Genomic DNA, 26030 nt, shown 5'->3' with positions numbered 1-26030 from the left:
GAAGTTGTGCTTTTATATTATTCAGGGCTGTATATTTTGATGAAGATGCGGAAGAGTTTTGATGGATGCTCGGGAGTGAGGAAAATTATATTGGTTTTTACGCTTTGATGGACACTCAGGATAAAATTGCCCTGTGAATACTTTGACATAGGCTGTTTGTCCTCCAGATATTCCTTGTGATTTTTCAGATGAACGCTTCCATGAACATGGGAAGGTTGAATTTCGATTTTCAGCCGTGCCCAAAAAAGTTCCAGGTATGCTGGTTGGTAAGCGCATTTTGCAGAGTGGGGCTGAGTGGGGATGATGGGATTGTGATTTGTACTTTAATCCATCTATCTATTACTAAAACTCTCATCTTGTATAGATGTATGTATGTATGTATGTATGTTCCTGAAATACAGCCAAAACGGTACATGATAGCGCAAAAAAATTAGTGCCACCTGACTAACCATTCTCCTGCGGTGTGCAGTATCAAGTTTCGTTCAAATTGGGCAACGAAAAAATTATTAAAAAATCAATTCCCGATTCAGTCAAGTACTCTTTGGGATTATTTGATCAATGCAAACAACCTCAGCATATAGTTCACTGGAGCTATCTTTTTTTTTTTCTTGAAATGATTTTTTTTTTCTTCAACCGCTGTCACAACGGGAACCCAACGGGTTCACCGGTGGTCTGGTATATTGCTAAAACTCTCATCTTATATATATATATATATATATATATATATATATATATATATATATATATATATATATATATATATATATATATATATATATATATATACACACACACACACACACTGATGAGCCAAAACATAATGATCACCTGCCTAATATGCTGTTGGTCCTCCGTGTGCTGCCAAAACAGCACCGACCCACCGAGGCATGGACTCCACAAGACTCCTGAAGGTGTCCTGTGGTATCTGGTACCAAAGCATTAGCAGCAGATCCTTCAAGTCCTGTAAGTTGCGAGGTGGAGCCTCCGTGGATCGGACTTGTCGGTCCAGCACATCCCACAGATGCTCAATCGGATTGAGATCTGGAGAATTTGGAGGCCAGGGCAACACCGTGAACACTTCATTGTGTTCCTCAAACCTTTTTCCCGAACAATATGTGCAGTGTGGCAGGGCGCATTATCCTGCTGAAAGGCCACTGCCATCAGGGAATACCATTGCCATGAAGGGGTGTACCTGGTCTGCAATGATGTTTAGGTAGGTGACACATGTCAAATTGATGTCCACACGAATGGCCAGACCCAGGGTTTCCCAACAGAACATTGCCCAGAGCATCACATCCCTCCACCGGCTTGTCGTCTTCCCACAGTGCATCCTGGTGCCATCACTTCCCCACGTAAAGGGCGCACACGTACATGGCCATCCACGTGATCTAAAAGAAAATGGGACTAATCGGACCAGGCGACCTTCTTCCACTGCTCCAAGGTTCAGTTCAAATGCTCGTGTGTCCATTGTAGGCGCTTTCGACGGTGGACAGGGGTCATCATGGGCACTCTGACCGGTCTGCGGCTACGCAGCCCCATACACAGCAGGGTGCGATGCACTCTGAATTGTGACACATTCCTCCCGTGACCACCATGAAAATTTTCTGTGACTTGTGTCACAGTAGACCTTCTGTCAGTTCGGACCAGATGGGATAGCCTTTGTTGCCCTTGCGCATCGATGAGTCTTTGGCGCCCAACACCCTCTCGTCGGTTTGTGGTTTGTCCCTCCTCGGACCACTGTCCGTAGGTACTCACCACTGCTGACCAGGAGCACCCCACAAGCGTCTGACCCAGTCATCTGGCTATGACAATTTGGCCCTTGTCAAAGTCACTCAGGTCTTTACTCCTTCCCATTTCTCCTGCATCCAACACATCAACTTCAAGAACTGACTGTTCACTTGCTGCCTAATATATCCCACCCCTTGACAGGTGCCATTGTCACAAGATAATCCATGTTATTCACTTCACCTGTCAGTGGTCATAATGTTTTGGCTCATCAGTGTACATATATATATATATATATATATATATATATATATATATATATATATATGTATATATATATATATATTTATATATGTATATATATATATGTATATATATATATATATATATATATATATATATATATATATATATATATATATATATATACATACATACATACATACATACATACATACATATACATATATTGTTACGGCTGTGGAAATTCGCAATACACCATAAAGGGTCCTTAGATCAGTTATGACGCTAAGTTTATGTGCAGATAGTTCCCCACCGTTGTTTAAAGGGATTTCTTCGTGTTTGCCGGGCTGCGACTCTTTGAGATAGCCCTTTTTCTTTTTCTATTGTTATTTTTAACAAACCTCCACACAAGCAACAAGCCGCATTGAAAACCGTCGAACGAAAAAGGGAACCAAAAGAGTTCCGATGGGCGCACGGATTTTTCCTCCCTGTTTCTCCGAGGAGTGTGACGGAGGCAAGGGGAGGGAAGCTCGCCGCCGATTGGTGGATGAACAGCGTGAGGCGGTCGGGGTGAGGGAACGCCCCTTTTTGGGAAGCTTCCAGAAGGGAGGTGGAGCCAGAAGCGGGGTAGGGAGAAGGGCGGAGCCTCAGATTATAAAAGGGCGGACGCGCACGAGGCTCGCTCTCTCTGGTCCATGAGCTCTCGCCGTGTGGGCCATCATCCGTTCTCTCTCTGGTCCATGAGCTTTTGCCCTGTGGTCCATCATCCGTTCTCTTTCTGGTCCATGAGCTCTTGCCCTGTGGTCCATCATCCGTTCTCTCTCTGGTCCATGAGCTCTCGCCCTGTGGTCCATCATCCGTTCTCTCTCTGGTCCATGAGCTCTCGCCCTGTGGTCCATCATCCGTTCTCTCTCTGGTCCATGAGCTTTTGCCCTGTGGTCCATCATCCGTTCTCTTTCTGGTCCATGAGCTCTCGCCCTGTGGTCCATCATCCGTTTCCCTCTCTGGTCCATGAGCTCTCGCCCTGTGGTCCATCATCCGTTCTCTCTCTGGTCCATGACCTCTCGCCCTGTGGTCCATCATCCGTTCTCTCTCTGGTCCTGAAGCCCCTTCTGCCCTTCAGTCTTTTCTTGTTCGGTCGTGGGTCGTGAAAGCACCAGCAGCAACGCTGGAGAGAGCTCGCTGACCACGCCAGGGGCCCGAGGTCAGGCGCGGCTACGCAAGGCCGTGGGGAGTCGACGTCGCGACCTGCCCACCGTCGTGCCACGAGGGCGCGGGTAAGACCCTTCGGTCTCACGGGACCCGTTTGGTCCTCCAGGTCCCGTGCCATAAAGGTTTACGAACGCCGTCTACCCCCCTGCCTATGGGAAGGGTTTTTCTTTGTTTTCGTATGCATGCTGTGGTGCCGTGTCCTGCCAAGTGGAAACTGTGTAAGTGACTGTGCTTGTAAATAATAATAATCGTAGTCTGTGTTATTGCTTTTGCTTCTATGTGCCTGTACATTGCATGACTGCCTTGGCTGTATATACGTGCGCTGTTTAAATAAATGTCCTTGTGTGAAATGTATCCCGTTCGTTGTCTTTTTCCCTTTTGAAAGTGCCATCTTGAATCGCGGAATAAATTAGTAGAGGGTTTTGAACGCCCAGTAAACAGAATCACATCCGTCGAGGTCGGCGATAACACCGCTCGGTTATCACTGTAGCACGGAACGGACCGCTTAAGCGGTTCGTGTCCTAGGCCGACCTGCGGCGAGGTACGATCGCCCGGTTGACTACTCACGCAGGTACTTAGGTAGGTCGAATTTGGCAAGCAACCCTATCCTGCGCAGGTGGGCAATTGGCACGATCGTGGTGAGGTTAAACCCCCACCCGTGACTGGCTCTGGCGGTAGTTCCAGGAGGGTCACAACTGAATTGTCCGTCTGGTGGGCGACGCGGTTGCGATTGGAGTTACGCAATCGCTTGCATGCCTGGCGGGCCAGAATTTGTAACAATATATATATATATATATATATATATATATATATATATATATATATATATATATATATATATATATATATATAGACATATATGTATGTATATTCCCGAAATACAGCTAAAACGGTACACGATGGCGCAAAATTTTTAGGGCCACCTTACGTACCATTCTCCTGCGGTGTGCAGTATCAAGTTTCGTTGAAATTGGGCAACGAAAAGAATATTAAAAAATCAATTCCCGATTCAGTCAAGTACTCTTCGGGAGAATTTGATCAATGGAAACAACCTCAGAGGGAATCGTTCACTGGAGCTATCTTTTTTTTTTCTTGAAATGATTTTTTCTATCAACCCCTGTCACAATGGGAACCCAACGGGTTCACGGGTCGTCGAGCACTTTACAAAAGCAAGTTTAAAATGAAACCAGAGTGGACTGTGAAATGACGTGCTGAAAGTGCATTCGAAAGATGAGGAAGCCTCAGATGGGTTTTAGCTCTCGCTCTCAACCCAACCTGCAATGCCCTGTGATTTAGTACACGTGCTTACAAGATTGTTGTTGTTGTTTGTTTTGATTTTTTTAAAAACAACAAAAGATGTTTCGTGGCATTTTTGTAGTCAGTTACAGAAAAAGAAATCCCCAGTATATTTCTGGTTATTTGTTTTTGTTGTTGAATTACCAGTGTTACATGGTGTACACTATGTGTCGACCTGTTAAATGAGCACACATTGTGCATCTTTGTAGCACTCATTGCTGCACGATATAACTTCCTAAAACTGTAAGTAAACTCCTGTGTTCGAAGCACGTGGTTGTATCGTCCTCAAAGTGTGCTTAACACAGTGTGTCCCCATCACAGAGACGATGCGTGTGCATCATCAAATGCTGAGCAAAGAGGAATGATCATGTGATTAAAGTTGTGGGGAGGGAGGAGTTGGTATGACCACAACTTTGTATTTATGATTGGTGCAACAAATTAAGTTCTAATCAATGTCAATGTTACATTCTCTCAAGTAATTGGTGATCGATTTGTTGAGAAAATTTTGCAGGTAGAGATGTCTTTTATTATTTTTATTTTACATTATAACATCACTTGATAGAGCGGAAAGAAAGGAAGGGTGTGTGTGTGTGTGTGTGTGTGTGTGTGTGTGTGTGTGTGTGTGTGTGTGTGTGTGTGTGTGTGTGTGTGTGTGTGTGTGTGTGTGTGTGTGTGTGTGTGCGCGCGCGCGCGCGCGCCAACAAATGTAATTAATGGAAATGATAGAGATGTTTTGAAAGACAACAACCCTGAAGTGGAGGTGGACAACCTCAGGATTTAAAATTGGGCATGTTCAGCAATCTCATACACATTCAGCATGTTCTTTAGGCTACTTGTCCCCGAGCTCTGATGAAGCGGATGTAGTTCGGTCATTTGCGCAGCCCTGAAGGAACCTTGACATCTGACCCGAAACGATCTCCAGTTTCCAAAAATCTGCTGCCACTTCTCAATGTGACATCGGCACTTCATTGAGTGCCATGCGGGGGAGAGGGTGGTGATGGTGGTGGTGGGGGGGGGTGAGTTGTGGAGGGTGAACGAGAGGAGTGCATTTCTCATGTTTCTAATTTCAACTGTGCTACATGGACGAGGTATGAGATGAATTTAAACCTCCAAATGGGTTCACCAGCTCCACAATGGTTTTGGTTTTGGGTTGTACCAACAGCTGCCCTCTAAAAAATGTGGTGTGTGTGCGTGTGTGTGTGTGTGTGTGTGTGTGTGATTCAGGGAAGGTATTGCAGCAGTAGAAAGAAACCTAAATTTGTCACTCACCAGAGGGCTTGAAATAGCAGACAGAACACCAACGCCGTTCACAGGACTCCACTCAATCACAAGTACAGGTCGCTGATGGCCACCCTCTCATGTTTCTGCAATCCGTCTAAGTTTGGCCAAAATCACAAAAACCATGGTCAGTCCTGTTCTGTGGCCCAGGAGGCCCCTATCTTGCGAAGACAGATGTGTTGCCAGTTAGATTGAGTATCTGCCTCAGGCTCCCTCCACAGTCCGGCTCCCATGCCTCTCTTCCTGTGTAATCACCTCTGTGACCTCACGAGGGCAAATCACATGCTCCACAAAATGTTTATGTTGGCTGTGGCTGTTTCGATGGTTATTGTTGCATTCTAATGACGGTACTTGAAGACGATGTATTAGGTGAACTTTCTAGAATATGAGGCACATGTACATATCCAAGGCTGTGTGCAAATGTCTTGATGAGGACTCTTCAGAAAGAATCTCATTCAATCAAGTTCCAGATTTCATTGAGAAAGGTCCTGTAATATAGGTAGATGCATTCAGTGAAATCTGATTCTTTGCTGTCCAGGAGCTGCAAACTCGACCAGAAACTATTTGACTTGCTTATCTAGTTGATTGAAGGTTATTGACTTGAAAGTTTAACATGATTTCATTTCAGTAAACAGGGCTGACAGGGTGGCCTCAAGGTACGCACACTCGCCTCTCGGCTGTCTAGTTCTAGTGGAATCTCGACCCAGCCATAGACTATCATCCTGGTGTTTCACAGGTAGAGTGATTCAACGTTGTGTGTGCTGTCCCTCAGATAGACGTTGAACGGGAATCCCGTCTGTCAGCACTCGGTGGTGGACGTTAAAGATGATATGGTGTACTTTGCGAAGAGTAGGTGAGCTATCACGGGCACCATGGCCAAATTCAAAATTCCTGTCCTAACCAACAGAGGTCATTGCATCATCGGCACACCCGTGCCCTCAGCCAATAATGCTACCCCACAGCCTTGCGCGACATCTGAACGACGACAATTTCAGTTAACGGAATAACTCGGTTAGCAGCGAGCGAGCTGCTCAGCTGTTTAGTCTGGCTAGAGTTTGGTTCACGATGGCTTGAGGACTTCAATAAGAGCTGCCGTTGTAGTGTAAGTGCAAACAGGACGTATTGCATCTGTGAGCATGACAGTGATGTGTGATGATTTGAGTAAGCCCTCTTATCTGCATTCATTTTGTTGATGCTACAGATCCCTTGTTATCAATCAAAAACTGGACGCCACTGTGAGCTCGTACCTTGGCAAAATCTGCTTGGTGTGAATATCTGTACGATTGAATAGCACGACATATAGTAAGTAAGAGTGCTGGAAGTTGATGTGACACTTGTGATGGGCATTACCCCCTCCTCATGGGATTCAGCTTCAGCTTCATTGTATTTCTTCACGAACAAATACAACCCGTTGCTTCGGTGACAGGAATATGGGGGGGGGGGGGGGTAAGAAGGAGGAAAGGGAGTGGGTGGGAGAGAGAGGGGAAGCATAGAGGAGGGCGAGAAGGGAGGAAATGGAGGGAGAGAGGACAGGGGAGTGAGAGAGGAGAGGGAGAGGGAGCAAAGAGGGATAAGGGATGGGGGAGTGTGGAGGGGTGAGTAAAGGGGAGCCAGTAAGGGGGAGGAGTGAGAAAGGAGGGGGTGAGGAGAGCGACGCCTCACCAAGCATCGTTCCACACTCTGGGAGGGGAGTGAAGAGGAATGGGGGAAGTGGGGAGGGTGAAGGGGTTGGGAAGAGGTAAGTGTGAAGGGAGAGTTCTCGACTTGTATTTGGTAGTGGGAATTGTGGAGAAGTGGGGGGCGGGGGTGGGGTAGTACAGGATTGAACAAAATGAGATACGTTAAACCAGCATGCGGAGACCGCCGGGGATGCCTGTGGGAGGTGGAGATGGGAGTGGGTTTGGGAGGAGGTAAGTGTGAGGGGAGGTGGAGGGAAGGCAGCACGATGGGAAGAGAATGTGGTGTGAGGAGAAAGGAAGGCAACGTGAAGGGCGGGGGAGGGAAAGATTATTAAAATGTGCCCAAACAGCAATATTTTATTTTTAACCATGGGGTGATATATAAAATTGGGTGGGAGCATTTAAAGCCCACACATCTACTATACCTGGCAAAGGCCTGCCTGCATGTATGCATGCTCGCACATGCAGTGACCTTTGCACCACTCCAGTCGATTCACTCCAGATCTGATTCGTACATGCTGCAGTCCCTTCAACAAAAGGGGAGGATGGGGAAACAGGGGGAGGAGGGAGGGGTTGGAGAGAGAGGGAGAGGGGTGGGAGAGAGGAGTGGGAGGGAGAAGGAGAGGGGTGGGAGAGAGGGAGAGGGAGAGGGGGTGGGGCTGGAGGAGAGAGAGAGGGGGTGGGAGAGAGAAGGAGAGGGGTGGGAGAGGGAGGGAGAGAGAGAGAGAGGGAGAGAGAGGGAGAGAGAGAGAGAGAGAGAGAGAGAGAGAGAGAGAGAGAGAGAGAGAGAGAGAGAGAGAGAGAGAGAGAGAGTAGGAGAGAGAGAGGGAGAGGGGTGAGAGGAAGAGGGGTGGGAGAGAGAGGGAGGGGGTGGGAGAGAGAGGGAGAGGGGTGGGAGAGAGAGGGAGAGGGGTGGGAGAGGGAGAGAGAGAGAGAGAGAAAGAGAGAGAGAGAGAGAGAGAGAGTAGGAGAGAGAGAGGGAGAGGGGTGAGAGGAAGAGGGGTGGGAGAGAGAGGGAGGGGGTGGGAGAGAGAGGGAGAGGGGTGGGAGAGAGAGAGAGAGAGAGAGAGAGAGAGAGAGAGAGAGAGAGAGAGAGAGAGAGAGAGAGAGAGAGAGAGAGAGAGAGAGAGAGAGAGAGAGAGAGAGAGAGAGAGAGAGAGAGAGAGAGAGAGAGAGAGAGAGAGAGAGAGAGAGAGAGAGAGAGAGAGAGAGAGAGAGAGAGAGAGAGAGAGAGAGAGAGAGAGAGAGAGAGAGAGAGAGAGAGAGAGAGAGAGAGAGAGAGAGAGAGAGAGAGAGAGAGAGAGAGAGAGAGAGAAGGAGAGAGAGAGGGAGAGGGGTGAGAGGAAGAGGGTGGGAGAGAGAGGGAGGGGTGGGAGAGAGAGGGAGAGGGGTGGGAGAGAGAGGGAGAGGGGTGGGAGAGAGAGGGAGAAGGTGGGAGAGAGAGGGAGAAGGTGGGAGAGAGAGGGAGAGATGTGGGAGAGAGAGGGAGAGGGGTGGGAGAGAAAGGGAGAGGGGTGGGAGAGAGGGAGAGGAGTGGGAGAGAGAGGGAGAGGGGTGGGAGAGAGAGGGAGAGGGGTGGGAGAGAGAGAGGGAGAGGGGTGGGAGAGAGAGGGAGAGGGGTGGGAGAGAGAGGGAGAGGGGTGGGAGAGAGAGGGAGAGGGGTGGGAGAGAGAGGGAGAGGAGTGGGAGAGAGTGAGATGGGTGTGGGAGAAAGTGAGATGGGTGGGTGAGAGAGTGAAAGAAGTGGGAGAGAGAGGGAGGGGTGAGAGAGAGAGAGAGGGAGAGGGGTGGGAGAGAGAGGCAGAGGGGTGAGAGAGTGAGAGGGGTCAGATAGGGGTACAGTGTGGAGGGGAGAGGAGGTGGGGGGGATCCCAACAGATGTGACGCCCAGTTTAATGTCCATCTGAGATATGACACACACATTGATAAATCACTCTGCCTGTGAAACACCAGGATGAAAGTTTATGGCTGTGTCGGGATTCAAACCCAAGCTAGACAGCTTAGAGCATGTGTGCATACCTCTCGGCTATCCTTCCATGATGTGGCGATTCATTGCTTTGTAACTTTTGAAAACATTTTACTCATTGTGATCATATAATTTATTTTGCCTTCCTACATCGGGTATCAAACCACAGTATCGCCATTGATTGTATCTTGAAGAACGCGCACCAAGTAGCTTCACCAAGTAATGCACCTAACGGTTAAAGAAACTTTAAAAAATGAAACGTTTAATTTTTATTTGTATTTATCTATGCTGAAGTGATGGGTCATATTATGAAAGGAGATCCTCATAAATGAAAACAAATTTTACTCATTGTAATCATCTAATTTATCTTACCTTCTTTACGTTGGAGATGTCCACATGGACAACTGCACCACGGTATTGCCATGGAAGCTTGTAGAGATCGAAGCTTGAAGAGCACTCCAAGCAAGCACTCCAACGACATGGTTGAATAAACTTTAATAAACGAAACATTAAATTTCTTATGTGTATTTATGTATGCTGAAGTGATGGGTCACATGATGAAAGATCATATAAAAAGAGGAAACCTGGTGTAAAATAAAATTGCGCATTTCCAGCGAGCCAAATACTGCCCGATCCACTGCAAAACAACGCGGGGCCAATGCAGGTTCGTAGCCCCTGAACTTTGTTTATGTCCATCAATATACAGTATTCACTGACAGTGCAAATATTGTAGAGTGCTTGCCAAGTGGCTTAAGCACTGAAACGAAATGGTTAATAAAGAACGGCTTGCTTGGCAAGCAATTTGCGATCGCCAATCCATCATATGAAACAACAGGCGTCCTTAGTGTGAAACTATTTTCGAATTAGAGAAATGAACACTGTGTTTTTTTAGCAGTCGGAACTGCTGCTAATTTTTATTCTGGAGGTTAAATGTTGAAATTCGGCTTAATTTAAGAGATTCTAGACTAGAGCTTCACGGCATGTGTGGAAATTAAATAAAGCCACGAACGCCGGCATCTCCGTTAGTCCATGAGCTACATGGCCAAATTCTGGAAATTGCTACCATGAGAGGGCACCAGATTTTTTAGTTATTTTCTGTTACCTATATGTATCTGTAACTCAAAACAGCATGATGGACATTTCTGGAGAGTAGCTTAGTTTCTGTACAGCTAAATGTGGGAGAGAGGGGTAGAAAACCAGAAAAAAAAGACTAAGAGGAACATGTTTAAAAGTACAAACTTTATCAGACCATTTAAAATTGTTTCTGAGACTCATTGTTCATCATTATAAAAATGTATAGTTATCAAAACATGTTGGACCTCAAACTAATATACATTCTGAAGTTTTCTCAGAGATTTGAACCATAATTAACTGATTATTCTATTATTGACCCAAAGCCTTGGCGCAAACAGCACAACAGGTTTCATACTTGCTGTTTTCATTCACACATTTCCTCACATACTTCATGTACATGACTTATTTATATTCAGGACACAAATATGATAATTACAGAGCTAAATCTTTCCTATAGTTGCCTTCAGTAAACCAAAGATCACTAGAGCAAGAATAACATTAAATTGACATGGTGACAAACAATATGATATCTTTCAAGTACATTTTGTTGGAAAGTCATTGTGATGCATATACTTCTCTTCCCAGACATAGTAGTTCAAAGTAATACATGATCAAAATAAAACATATACTTCCAGTATAAATCCATGAATCAGACAATACTAAACATCAAACACATATACAGTTCACATCTGTTCGTTCATTCATCATCAATCTCTGAACTGTCAGAATCCGTGAAGTCATCATTTTCCTCATGATCCTTCATGTTGTCACACGTTTGTAGGCTTCAGGCATCTGTGCACTTCAAGCCATTCAACTGGCAGCTTCTCTTGCACTTGCAAGACAGGAACTCCAGGACAACATCGGGGGCTATGGGACCAGTCATCCAGTTGACTGCGAGCTGTCCCACTTCATCCAAGGTCCACCCATTACTGTCAATAGGATTTTGTGTGCTGGGCTTGCTGGTCAGGGATCTCTGCCAAATGGCTGCTTGGTAGTTTGCCCTCACAGCATGCATCTTCAGGCAACCCTTGCATGGAGGCAACTGTGAAGAGTCTACGTTGCCATTCTTGATTCTGAATAATTGGTACCGCATTTCATTGACTTCTGAGATGTCTGTCTGAGCCACGTAAAGACGACAAGTGAACACCTCCAGATTTGTCAGTAATTCTGCAGACAATGTCCAATCTTGCCCTAGTTTTCTGAATGCCTCTTGGAACTGGACATTCTCCTTCAGAAGTTTCAGAGCAGCCAATTTTCCTCGTCCACTGAATGAGGTGACTGGTCTCTGATGTATACTGCAGATTGGTTGATGACACGTCTTATGTCATTTGTAGACTTTAGTTCCTGGACCTTATCCTTGAGCGTAACATTATCTGTAAGGGCTTGTGCAAGTGATAGATTATCAGGGTATACAAGAACCCTACCATTTGTCTCAGTGATGAAGTGGAGAGACTGACAAAATTCTGCCTCCAACTTACGGCGGATGTGATTTTTGGTCTGTTTCTTCACATCTTGGAAGCCATATTATGTTCTCATGAATTCTACAAGTTTGTCAGTTAGATGAGTCAGGCGAACAGTCTGAGGATTAGTGAAAATAGTGTCCCTTATGTGCTTGAACAACATCATGTATGATTCTTGTTCTGCTTCTTGTTCGGCCACATCTTCGTTTGCCATAGTTGCAGTCACAGCTTTGGGTTTCTCATCCCTCGTGTAATTTCTGTAACAGGTCTTACGATAGTGGGCCTCTGCTACCACGAGTTCTCGTGATGTTATGGCCAGAATTTTGTTGTCAAATTGCCTAATGGCTGCTTGTCGAACATTGCCATCAGAACGGAGCTCGAAAGACTGCATGAGTGGTTCACGGGTTTTGGATCCTGTGATTTATTTGGTTTTCTTGTCACAGAAAATACACATTTTATCCATAACACGAGATGAACTAGGGCCATCACGCAAGGATTTCCAGGGATCTGTGCCAGCAGAAGAGTCTTCTTTGGATGAAAGGCTGGCAAGTGTTTTCTTGTGAGTGAAAGAAGAATGACAGTTTCTATGATACCATAGTTTTGAGTCATAATCATATTCACAGAGATTAAGGATGGCATCAAAGTTTTGTGTCCTGGCAGCATTCTGAAGCGCTTCAATGGACTGTGCATCCTTTGGGTTGGTGAGCTCAATGATTGGCGCACTCACTGCACAGATTATACAGGTCCTCTCCTCAACATGAGGCCTTTTGGATGGCTTCTGAGGTGCATCCATTATTTATTCACCTGCAATGATACAGAATCGAGCAATTATTTATCAATTGGAGATATAACAATAAATGCATATACTTTTCGTCTTTGTTAAGTGTCACTTGGCATAGCTGTGTGGCTTCGAAGTCAATTTCTAAGGTTAATTGGAAGAAGATATGAATTACCTTAAATAATCCTACACACGCTTACAAAACTATATTTATCAAATTGAACTTAAATAATGCATTAGAAAGGAAAAGGTTAATCATACCCAGCATCGTCACACATGAGAAGAGTTGTGGATCTCAGCTCCCTGGATCTCATCTTGTCACTCTCTGAGGGATTCATGTTAGTGAACACGAGATGAATAATGTTATTAGGATTAATGTTTATAATTTAAATATCACCTAAATAACAACCTTTACTAGGATGATTTTCATAATGCCAAGAATTGTTCCTGAAGCTTTTTTATAATCATATCTAATGTGGACCTCAATGCCTATCCAATGTCTTCAGGACCCAACTTTGGCTCTAAATTATCAAATTGTGAGAAAAAAAATGTTTTGTCAACCAAACATACCTTGTTCACATGCACACAATAGAAAACAACTCATAAAACAAGTGTTTTTTGTCTTTATTCAAAACATATTTCATGGAATGTGCAATTTTTGAGGCTCAATTTGGCACCCGCTTCGCCATAAAATCATGATATCTTCAAAGTCCCATACAAAACTTGAGCTACTCTACTGAGAAGTCCATCATACTGTTTTGTTATGTCCATGGGCATATACATAAGATAAAACAAACAAAGTCTGGTGCCCTCTCATGGTAGCAATTTTTGGATGGGCTCATGTACTAAAAGCAGGAACTTGGAATGTTAGCTGCTCATATTTAGCTCGCCTGTTCGAAAAACAGAGAGCTATAGCGATACCCCTGGCGTGAGCGTCAGCGTGAAAATGTTAAAGTTTTTGGTGCAAGTTATTTCCTTCCTAATGTTTATATCTACCACACTATTTTTTACTGATTACAATATACAAATACATATATTGCTTTAAAATTACTTGGATCAGACTTCACTGCAATGCTTTATAAAAAATATTATTAGACTAGTCTTTTAAAAACGATAAATGTTTAAACAGGTGAGCATTGGGTGGCTTTGACACCAACTCTCTGGTTATATTTAGCTGATTATATTTAAAGTTTTTTTTTTTTAATATTCACAAATGCAATTTTCAGGTCAGGCGACTGTCAGGTCAGGTCAGTTCAGATCTGAGACTTTCTCGAGGTGCCATGTAAACCTGTACTAACCGGTTTCATGGTCGGGTTGTCAGTTACTACACCGTCTCCCTCACCAGGTTTCCTGGTGAGAAGGGTGCATGGATATGGACACCCAGCAGGATTAAAACCAAAACCTGTCAAAGGGTGGAGGAGCTCCTTGTGAACAAATGGTCATCCATATCTGGTGCCAAACTGTGTCTGCGGACATTCTCCTGCAGTTCGTTTACCATTTTCTATGAGGCTTCCATTCACTGGGCAACTTACCAGATGATGGGATTGGGGATAAGCCTTCAGGACTCCATTCTTTGATGATAGGAGGAAAAGCACGGTGTAACCTTCTTGGGTCGGATTGCAGTGGTGTTTGTCAGGATGGTGCTGAGGTGTCGTCCACCAGATGGTGGACCTGAAGTAGCCCCTTGGGATGGGTACCTGAAATATCCTCACTCAAAGATGTCTCTGCTATCATTTGAGCTCCAGCGTTTGAACATCAGTATTGGAGCACTCTCTAAGGTTCGGACACCAGATATTGGTGAGATCGTGCTGGGTGGTTACACCTACTACTGGTCTTGTTGCTCTATTAGTTACCATGCCCAAAGTGTTGCTGTAGCTGTGGCCAATAATCTGACTCCCATGAAAATTAAGGAAATACTGGTCAATGAGCGTATTATGAGACGAAGGATTCGTCACTCCTTGGGTGTCATTTCCTTGGTCTCTGTATATGCTCCGACTGAGGCGAGTGATCTCACCGTGAAGGACACATTCTATGCTGTGCTTGATTCTGGAGTTGATCAGTATCCCAGGTGAGATACTCTTCTAGTCTTTGGGGATTTCAATGCATCGACTGGCACTGATAGGGATAGTTATGAGACATTTGTTGGTCCCCATGGGTCTGGATCTGTGAACCAGAATATCACCAACTTTCATGACTTAACAAGAGGTTGCGGACTTAGGGTGGCTGCTTCATGGTTTCAGCACCCAGAGGCTCATCCCTGGACTTGGTATTCCAACGCTGGTGGTGTGGCAAAGGAGGTTGACCATGTGCTCGTTGATGGTCGCTGGAGGATGATCCAGAACTGCAGGGTCTACCGGAGTACTCAGTTCCTCAATACCGAACACAGGCTTGTTGCAGCAACTCTGAAGTTGCAGCTAACATTCAGGAGAATGGTACCATCCCAGCCTCGGCTGGATGTTGACAAGCTCAAGAATGAGAGGGTAGCTGAGGAGTTTGCAAACAGGCTGAGTGGGGATTTTGGGGGTCTGGGTATTTTGGGGGATCCTGAAGAGTTGTGGACTGCCTTCAAGACTGCCATTCTTGATGTTGCCAGTGGTTGTGTTGAGGGCGGACAAGGAGGCTGATGTGCGAGGAATGTGTGAAGGGTTAGTGTCACCTGTGGGCAGGTGATTCTTGTCCTGTTTATGGAGGAATTTGGGCATTGTGTTCCCCCAAGCCCGCCCCTCGATGTACCGCAGTTAGAGCGGAGGGTGGTGAATTATTGACAGAGGAGTCCGAAGTGAAGGCCAACTTGGCAAGTTAATTTGAGCGGCTGTGCCAGGCAGACCCACCAGCTGTTGAGTTGGATGTCAGAGGCGTTACTCTCCCTGTCTTTGACATTCCAATAAACTTTGAACCACCTGTTTTTTTGTGAAAACACAGGCTGCAGTGAACCAGTTGAAATGGGGATAAAGCTAGTGGGATCTGTGGCATCCATGTTGAACTTCTCAAGGCTGGTGGAAATGGTACACTCGTGTCGTTGCATGCAGTTCTGTGCTCTGCCTGGAACACAGGCATCGTCCCAACTGACTGTAAGAGGGGCCTTGTTGTCCCTCTCTGGAACAGGAAGGGTGATCGCCAGGACTGCAACAACTACCAAGAGGCGATGCTGCTCTCAGTGCAAGGCAAGGTCTTTATTCAGATAATTGTTGATGAGGTTCGTCACCATCTGCTTGAGCACCAGTGCCCAGAGCAGTCTGGTTTTAAACAGAAGAGCAAATGATTGACCGTATCTTTGCTCTTCAGATCTTCACTGAATGCATGTGAAAATTTCACTAGGGGCTTCTCACAGCCAATGTTTATCACTGCAAAGCATTCGATTCAGTGTATCAGGATACCCTCTGGAGGATTCTCTGTTTTCATGGGTTGCCACCAAAACTGATCAATCTGATTTATGAACTATACTCTGGTACTGAGGGTGCTGTGAGGTGTGGTGGTTCCATCTCCAACTTATTTCAGTTGTTACCAGAGTTTGTCAGTGGTGTGTTCTTCCCCCCACTGCTTTTACTGTTTGTATGCACTAGATTCTGGGGAGGATGTTGGAGAGATCAAGCTGCGGTGCATCTTTTGGGAATGTCAAGATCTCTGACCTTGATTTCACAGATGATGCAGTCATCTTTGCGGAGACTTTAGATATCCTTTTGGGGGCCCTCGAAGTGCTGAATGAGGAGTTGGAGATGCTGGGATTATGGATTTCTTGGGTCAAAACTAAGATACAGGCTTTCAGTGTCAAATTGGATGCTGCTATGTTATCTGTTTCTGTTTGTGATGAGGATGTTGAGGTCACAGAGAGATTCACTCACCTTGGCAGTGATTTTCATGTGTCCACATACTGTGAGCCAGAGGTCAGGAGACGTCTGGGTCAGACCTGGGGAGTCATGGATGCACTGGATCATGGGCTGTGGCACTGCCAGTACCTGTGGGGGAGGATAAAAGTCAGAGTCTTCAGGTCCTTGGTGCTTCCAGTCTTGCTCTATGGATGTGAGACTTGGGCTCTGACCAGGGATCTGAGATGGAGACTTAATTCCTTTGGTATCAGATCTCTTTGGCGAATCCTTGGCTATCGCTGGTCAGACTTTGTGTCCAATGAGTGGTTGCTGAGAGAGACTGAAATGGGATTTGTTACCTGCATAGTCCTTGAGCATCAGCTGCAGCTGTATGGACACGTGGCTCGTTTTCCTGACGCTGATCCTGCTCACCAGATTCTCTCAGTGAGGGAGCCTCGTGAGTGGAGGAGGCCAATGGGCCGACCACGTGCCTCGTGGTTCTCGTGGTTGCAGCAGGTTGATCAGCATCTCAAGGAGATGGGGATGGGCCTGGCATCTGCCTGGGGGATGGCCAGACGGAGCCCCTGTAGTACCGGCGGAAAGTGGACGCAGAGACGCGCTGCTCTGGAGCATGCTCCCATACCTGACAAATGTAACAATCAGCTTGACATCCCTTCTGAAGGGCAACATTATGATTCTATGCCATGTTTGCAATGCACTGTGGTGACAGTTTGCAGTTGAATCTTATATTTAGCCACTTTACCATCTTTACCAACCCAATGATTATGATACCCTGACTAGATAGCTTACCATTTGTGGTCATGTTATTCCACATGTATTCTCATTACAACACTGCCTGTGCTTGGTTTGAACCCAATAATCAACTGTTTTTCCAAGAGAGAATCCTTTTTTCTGAGCAGTTGACACTGTGAATTGTCTGTTTTTCCATGCAGACAGTGAGGACTTGCAGAACGCAGCAGGAGTCACCGTGGATTACAACACATCAGACCCGCTGGTGAGGTGGGATTCTTATGAGAGCTTTTCCAGTCGGCGCCACGATGTGACTGATGGTAGGGCCTATTGCTGCACCACCTTGCCTATTGGTGAACCACCTCCCTCCCCCTCATTTGCTTCAGAATTTCTGCTCAAATTCATAAAAGATGTAACATTCTCGATTCCTTTCTTAAAATTTGTTGAAGAGGTCCTCACCAGATTCATATTCGATCTCAGGAGCAATCAAACGAGCTTTTCGTGAGGATAATATTTCTAGGTCAGGTGCTTGTGCAGGTTTGGGTAGTGAAAGGAAAGGTGAAAGTACGTTTTGTTGTGGTATAGACACAGCTTAAAAGGTGAAATGGTCCTGTAGATCAATGCCATCATTGTGTCCATAGACATTCCTTCCTGGAGTTTAGTTTTCCTCCATAAGAGGGCTCTTGATCTGCATCAGTGACTGTTTCTCTCATAAGCCATTCCCAACGATTTTGTATTTAGATGCGTTTTCACCATTCTGTTTGTTTGTTTGTCTGTGAGCAGGATATCTCAAAAAGTTATGGACGTTTTGGGATGAAATGTGGTTGACAGGTTGGGTGTATGACGAGGAGGAAATTATTTGATTTTGGTGAAGATCTGGATCCAGATCCAAATATGAGAATTTTTTAAAATATTTTTTAAGTTTTTCAAAAAATTCTAAATATTTTTCTCAAAATTTAAGTCTGTATCCATCTTGCATCCTCTCCTGCCATCATTCCTCCCCACACCCCTTGTTTGTCTAAGTCTGCTTCTATCTTGGCCTTCAACTCTGCTGTTGATGTTTCCCTCCTCTCTCAACTGTTCATTTTGTTCTGTTGCATCCTGATCCGTTCAGTGTACTCATTCCAGCTCGTCCACGAGCCTTGACTCTGCATACAAAAAAGCAAAAGTGATTCTTCACCATTGAGAGATGATATCCCAAAAAGTTGTGGACGAGTTAGGGTATCACAAAACTAGGTGGATAAGTTGGTTAGGTTACAAGAACAAGCCGATTCGATTTTGGTTAAGGTCCTGATACACATCTGACCTATCAGTGTAATTAATACAAAAGGTAAACTGTTCAGCCCAAACTGTTCCAAACATTACAGAGCATTACAGGGAGATGGGGGTGGGGGGAGGGAGGTGGGGGTGTTTCCGGTGGGGGTGTTTCCAGTGCTGTTACGTAACTCTATTAACCAATGACTATTTTGTTTACCTCTATAATAGTCACAGTTTTTGCATTCAAACTTCAGAATAAAAACGACATCAAATACAGTGGAAGGGGGACAGGGTGTCGGGGGGGTGGGGGGGAGGGTGTATGTCCAGATGTTACAGAACGTTGACCCTTTAGATACTTTAGACCCTTGACACCTGCAGACCGTTAGACCTGTGTAAGTTGTCACATAAACAGACATGTATTGAAGTCTGTTTTCTGGTGTTAAAGGAAAACCTTAAAATGTTGACCTGGTTTAATTTAAAGATTCACCAGAACTATGGCACTCTGAGTCATGGTCCATTTGCTGTAAACGACTCCAAAATACCAGAGGGTGTTTCACATTGTAATGATTGAAGCACAGGTTAAGGCCGTTTGGGCCTGCATGCTTGTGCTGTATCCACATCCCAGCACTTCCCTCAAATGGAGGTGATGCTAATTGGTTCACGAGTCAGTAAGTGACCACTATATTCGTTTTGGGTGTCTGTCTGTCTGTCTGTCTGTCCCGAGCATAGCTCCGTGGGTTTTGATCCGATCCTGACAAAATTTGGGTGCGAGGTTTGTATCATGATCTCGTTGTGTTTTACTGAGAATAAGCGTGCTGCCCCCATTATGGGCCGAGCCACGCCCAAAAAACATGTGTTTTTGGGGGGTAGCCGATTTCAAGTTACATCTTCTCCGAGGGGGTTTGTCGAATCTGGCAGGGGTTTCGGTATTTGGTTATCCCAATGGCACCTGCATAGCCCCACGGAGCTCGAATTTTCATTTTCATCCCAAGGTCAAGGCCACAAGGTCACGAACTTAGAAAATGTCAAAAAAAATCAATAGATTGAGCATCGAGCTCCAATGGTTTTCAACTGTTTCGAATGAAAGTTGGTATGCAAGTTATGCTCTTTGAGTACTACAACTTTCATCATTTACGTTTTTCCCGATTCCGCCAGTTTACCCGTGGCGTCCCCTCAAAGGTCAAAAAATAAAGGAGGCGAACCGTGTACATTGCTCGTGAACCATCGCCGTCTCCAGACTTGTTAATTGTACAGCCAGCCTTCAAAAGGGAATTTGGCTGGGATACCATCCCACATTGGCTTACCCTTTTTATTGGGTCTGTAGGAGTGTCGGGATATCCCGTACATGTCACACCAACAGGAAATGTCGGACTGGAGTCCAAGGTTTTGAATTGTAGATCTTGTGACTTTGACTTGGACTTGAGCCCTTGAAACTTGGACTGAGCTGGTTGGTAGTTTGACGACATAACTGCACGTGGAGATGCAGAATGTGATCCATACATTGCATGCTCCATGCTGATTTGGTCAAATAATTAATATGACTCGGATGAAAAATAGTAATCTGATTACAGAGAAAACAAACAAACAACATGACATTCCACGTGATGTCATCTCCTGGATTTTTTATCCTTGTACTTGCCATATCTTTCGGGGTACAAGTTGATACTTTTTTTTCCCCGGAAGTCCGGGCATCAACTTGTATTCAGAATAGACATCTCTTTTTAAGTCATTGAATTGTTAAATTAATAAACATGATATTTTCTGAAATTAATTGTGAAGTTGTTAATTAAAAACACACTGCAACAAGTTTCCACTTAACATCATGGATGTGTTCCTAGAAAGTGCAACGTTAAGTGGATCAGATATTCCCAAGGAAGTCGTGTTAGATTCGGGGGATGCATTCCCAGGACAAATTTTCAGTCACTCCAACATTACTTTAATCTCACTGAACTCGAAATCCGTGTCAAAACTTTATTTAGCACACCATGAACCTCCCTTTCTCCCGCTCGTCATTTCCGGTTGCAGCCTGTACCGGAAACCCGAGATCCAATATATTCACATATTATCACAAGAAAGGCAAAATGATGACACCACAGTCCTCCCCTTCCGAATGGATTAATTGAACTAAAGGAACAAACAAAAGAATTGGTGATCCATGTAAAACCAAAGAATTGGTGATCCATGTTGTCTGTCCATGTAAAACACACAATAAAAGTTACAGCCAAGATAAGAAATGGTCGACAGCAAATTGTACTCGTAAATATTGTGCTGGGAAAAGTACATGGCATCCAAGGCGAGTTGTATACGATGGTAAGGGTACTGTTGTCGTCGGTATTGAACTACCGGTTCGTGGGAGTGTCGGCTCTGGTGCTGCATCAAGAAAAACTGGCTTCAAGTGACCTATGGACACCATCTCCTGACCACCATTAATATCGAGAATGAGGGTTTTCTCGGAGTATGATAGAACCTTGTAAGATCCGTCATATGGTTGCTGCAAGGATCTCTGGATTGCGTCTTGCCGCACGAATACATGGTTGCACGTGGAAAACTCCTGGGGAATAAAAAACCGGGCATGCCGAAGGTGTATTTGTGGTATCACCCGAAGGCCGTGCCTGGCTGCATGAAGTAGGTTGGCATAGTTGCTGTCATCGGGCAAGGTGTCATCAAATGCTGGGAAGAATTCTCCTGGGAGATGAAGTGTTGCATTGTACACTAACTCTGCAGTGGAGCATCCAAGGTCATCTTTCAGAGCAGCTCACATACAAAGTAAGACCAGCGGTATGTCATCCGTCATTTGTGTGGAGTTGTCATGTGCTTTCAGGGAAGACTGGAGTTGGTGGTGGAAGTGCTCTGTTGGATGGTAAGCGGTGGTTCACACATGGTTGGTACACAGGAGTCGTGTCAGGTCACAAGATTTAGCTGATTCAAACTGTCTACCACGATCCATAGTGGTGGTTGATGGAACACCAAAATGTGCGATCCAGGTGTGGACAAATGACCTGGCAATAGCAGGTGTGATTATGTCAGCTATCAGTGTAGCCTCTGGCCAAAGGGTGAAAAGGTCAATACAAGTCAGCAAATAGCAGTGCCCATTTGATGGTGAGAGGGGACTGACGATATCCACATGGACCCTGCCGAAACACCTGTATGGTGCTTAAAGACGATCAAGTGATGCGACAGTATGACGTTGGATCTTGGAGCATGCACATTGAAGACATTGTGTGGCCCAATGGTACACATCAGCATTGATGCACGGCCAGACGCAGCACTTGGTGATGAGTTGCTGGGATGCTCAAATGTCCGGGTGCGCAAGTGAGTGAAGTGTCAAAACTGTGTGACGGAACACCGCAGGTAAGAAAGGGCGTGACTGCCCGTCGATGTATCACATACGAGGATACTGTTTGTTTCTGGGATTTATACCTCGTGAAATATAAGCAAACCTGCTGCAGACTGTAGATGCTGGAGCTCCATGTCCTCCTGTTGTGCTGAGAGTGCATTAAAATTGATGCTGCAAGTGCAGTGTGCTGGTTGAAGACAACGCCAAAACCTCGATTTGTGAGAGAGAATTGGCCGCAGAGTTTGTGATTCCTTTGATATACTGGATGTCGGTGGTGAATTGCGAGATATAACTGAGTTGGCGAAGTGTGTGAGGAGAGGGAGAGTCCGAATGGGTGGACAGAGCGAAAGTTAAAGGTTGTGGTCAGTCAGGACAGAGAATTGTCTGGCCTCGAAGAAATGGCGGACATGCTTGATGGAGAGGTATACAGCGAGTAATTCCCAGTTGAAGGCACTGCACCTGTGCTCTGGTGGCTTCAGCGTTTTCGAGAAAAAGGCAAATGGATGCCAGTCAGCATCAATGAACTGGTGAAGGGCCGCACCCGCCACAACCTCAGACGCCTCCACCATCAGGCATGTTGGTACCTCTGGCTTTGGATGATTCAGGAGTGAGGCATTGACCAATGCATCTTTAATGGTGTGGAAGGCTGTCAAGGTGGGCTCCGACCATCGGAGCACTTCAGGGTGCTTAGCAGCTAAGGCGTGGTGACTGTTGTCTTTGGGATGTCATCTGGATCCTCGGGTATCTGATGGTATGCATGAACAAGGTCGACCTGAGAGAATATTGTCAAACCGTGGAGTGTAGCGGTAAAATCCTGAATGTGTGGAATGGGGTAACGGTCTGGAACAGTCGCATTAAGGACCGATAATCCCCACAATGATGCTAATCCACAAATGTCTTTTTTTGGGTACCATGTGCAGCAGTGAAGACCAACAGCTGTACGATGCTCTGATGATTTCCTATTGTAACATGTAGTCCTCCAACTCCTGGCGGGTGATCCATAATTTATCGTGTGCTAGTCGGCGAGCACACGTGAAAACGGGGGGTTCTGTTGTCTCGATGCTTTTCATGATCTGGTGTTTGATGGGCTGGATTGTCGCCAATGAGCGCATTATGAACAAGAAATCACAAAGCAATTTCTGAAAAGGGCACGTGGATGTGGATGGAAGACATGTGGATAGACCCCGATAGACTCTTTACACCCCTTTGACCTCTTGGAACACTTTTAGACACTTTGGACCTTTACATCCTTTTGACACCTTAGAACCTTTAGACCTCTAGATTATTAGACCCCATGTGACCCCTTTAACAACACAGCACACAAACATCAAAAGAGTCTTCTTGCAATAAATACACAGACTACACCTTTTTCAGAAAGTAATACGCAATGTCCACCCACCCAAAGAGTGGGTACCTTGCTGGCATTATTGAAAGGTGCATTTCATGCTATTGTTTTTACTTCTACAATGCATTCTAATTCTTCAAGTTCAACAAACATACAAGCCCTACCACCTCCCCAAAATACATAGTTGTAGGTCCATGGCCAAGCTTGGCAGGGGGGCTCATCCTTCTGACTCTCCATTTATTTGTCTTTCTTTCCCTCTTCCTCGTACTCTGTAGCTGCTGCTAACACAATAAATTTTTGGGGCGAAGTTGTTATAAGAGGATCGAATAAAAGTGAAAATCATGGTCCGGACACCATTTACTCGAGTACCACAGCGGCATTGTTTGCATGAAGACCTCCATGTTGTTAAGCAGTGCTGAGCACTCTGTTCCGCTGGAGTGCCTACTTGAGCACTTTGAATCAAGAAAGCCGCTTGGAAAGTGATAACAAGCTTCTTGCAAACATAACGCACCCCCGATGATCCCACTCAAAATATGCGTGACTCCAACAAAATCCACCCCCGTCCTCAAAATAACCCTTACTCCTCCTTCCAGAATAGCCTTTCCTCATGCTGACACAAAACATCTCCAAAACTAGAGAGTTCATAGAACACGATACCCCATGCAGTGTTAAGTAAATACTGAAATTTTAATAAAAGAATGATTCTGAAGATCATTTAAAAAAATTCTGAAGTTTAGCTCTACTGAAGCAGTGTTATACACATTTATGAACCCAAGGCTGTAATAAGATGACGATGAGTCACAGGAGTTGGAGGATTCATTCAATACCATTGAACGCAGCATCAGTCACCATCGACGTTGCTGTATTGGCGGCCTCTTCACCCTCTCACATGCCACGCCCTCTCATGCTATATATATATATATATATATATATATATATATATATATATATATATATATATATATATGTGGTGACTATTCCTTTCAGTGTGCTGGTTGTGATGATGCTGCTTAAACCAGAACCAAAAGAAATGTCACACATTTAAAACGCAATGACGTGTTGTAAATGAAGTTCTACTGATGATTACTCCTTCGTCGTCATCTCCAGCGGTTGGTGAAGAAGGAAGGATTTATTGGTGTTGAGCCGCTGCAGCTTTAAAATGGTGTCCAAGATGGCAAGCAGAAGAGGACACTCGTTCATTGTCGTCATGGTTATTTAGCCAAACAAAGGAAATCCACTTCGCTCAACAGTCTTGGTGATGTCGAACAAAAGTCGCTATTAAATGATGACGTGTTGAATGACTCGTGAATAAGGATGAGAAAAGGCTTGTAAGTAAAAGCGCGCGAGCTTCTAACATGTTGTGACGACGAGCTCTCCTCGTTTTGTACTGGCCTTCCAGCAAACCCCTGCGTTGATTGGCCCTCTGGAAGGATCCAACTGATTGACTACTCGAGTTCACGAGTTTGGTTTATTTCAAATATATTCACAAAATAAAAATAACAATTAATGAATCAATGAGTCACTCCAACAGGATAGCATGGTTTTTGGAAGCATGATTAAGGTAATTTGTGTTCTACAGCGTTCAAGTATATAATTCAATTTAAATATAGGTTTAAAGGTGTATAAGTAGATTAATTCCGCGTTTTACCATCGTTTTACCCAGCGCCCATTACACCACCCAAGTTAACACGTTACGTATTGTTATTCGTGCCTGTTGTTTGTGTCCTTTATGACATCCTTAAAAACAGTAAGTTTCCTGTTTGGAACGATCTTCAATTCCGTTTGACTGCCCGACAGGCAGACAGAGTAAAAACATTATCTCACTCCTCTCTGCAGATGTGCGATTGGGACAAATTCAAAGCCAAAGTACGGTAAACGAGAAACTTGTCTTCATATTCATGTTCAAAGTATAACATTCAATTGAAATAAGTTGTACCTCAATCACAAACTGATGATCATCAACTGATCAGATGGACGGACGGCCGGACATGGAACCAATTGCTTAACGCCACTTTTCATTTTGTGTGTGCAAGGTCATGATTTACTTAGTGCGCAATCATATCTGGTGAGGTGCAAGACAATTATGAAATGTTTTCGATGCACTAATAATCGGCATCCATAATCATCCTCCACCATGTGGTGGGACATCGGCCGAGGCCTTCACTTTTTGTTAACTTACGCCCTCACATTTTCACTTTTATTTGCTTTAAATTAGTTTTCTCCACCACGGCTTCAGCGATTGACATGGAACTTTCAACATCGGAGCGCCTATCCATGGAGATATTTGTGACAAGGTTACATTATGATTGGATGGAAAATGTGGTTGGCGTTCCAAAAAAAAAAAAATCTGTTTTCTGCAGGCATGGGTCACAGGGTGTTTCGCATGTCGGGATAATTATTCCGAATTATTTTATGTATTATTCAGAATAAAAGTCATTTTCCACTGCAAATACTATGGTGAACAAAGTATGGATAAAGTACAGTTCATACTCAGACATTCTCCCAGAATGCTGCTTGATCTTTCAATGTAAATAAGAGTTCCATATTGGACACTATTGTTTGATGGCGTCACGTGACTGGCACTCTCCCCCTGACGCTTGGGACGCTCTGGGAAACATCCACCCTTCCATTTTGTGTATGACCCCAAAAGGAATGCCATGTTTGAAGGTTTGCTCGAATGCCAGATTGCCAAGACATCCACAAATGAGGAGTGAAAACTAACCTTTGTTTTGCTAATAATCATTGTTAATATAACACTGGATTTATCATTCTTATTATGATTGCTCTTGTTACTACTTTGGTAACACTGTTCTTTTATCCATCG

At 44.8% G+C, this 26030-nt stretch overlaps 1 protein-coding gene and 1 pseudogene across 7 annotated transcripts in view; one reads left to right on the top strand and one right to left on the bottom strand.

The window, feature by feature from the left end:
* Window positions 1-26030, top strand: part of LOC147014893 (tensin-3-like) — a 331057-nt gene that overhangs the window by 209667 nt on the left and 95360 nt on the right. For 6 of the 7 annotated variants that reach the window (XM_085853316.1, XM_085853315.1, XM_085853318.1 and 3 more), the window contains 2 exons: window positions 189-266; window positions 17471-17587. In XM_085853316.1, coding sequence (XP_085709442.1) covers window positions 189-266; window positions 17471-17587 — 195 coding nt within the window. The remainder of the gene's footprint in view (window positions 1-188; window positions 267-17470; window positions 17588-26030) is intronic. The other variant, XM_085853314.1, reaches the window with a different exon arrangement.
* On the bottom strand, window positions 11713-12726 carry LOC147014895 (uncharacterized; annotated as a pseudogene).

Source organism: Eptatretus burgeri, chromosome 13 (genome assembly GCF_056783735.1).
Source record: "Eptatretus burgeri isolate ZD-2024b chromosome 13, Ebu_testis_v1, whole genome shotgun sequence".
Classification (NCBI taxonomy): Eukaryota; Metazoa; Chordata; class Myxini; order Myxiniformes; family Myxinidae; genus Eptatretus; species Eptatretus burgeri.
The sequence above is the reverse complement of the archived record's forward strand: the minus strand, read 5'-3'. Positions and strand labels throughout refer to the sequence as shown.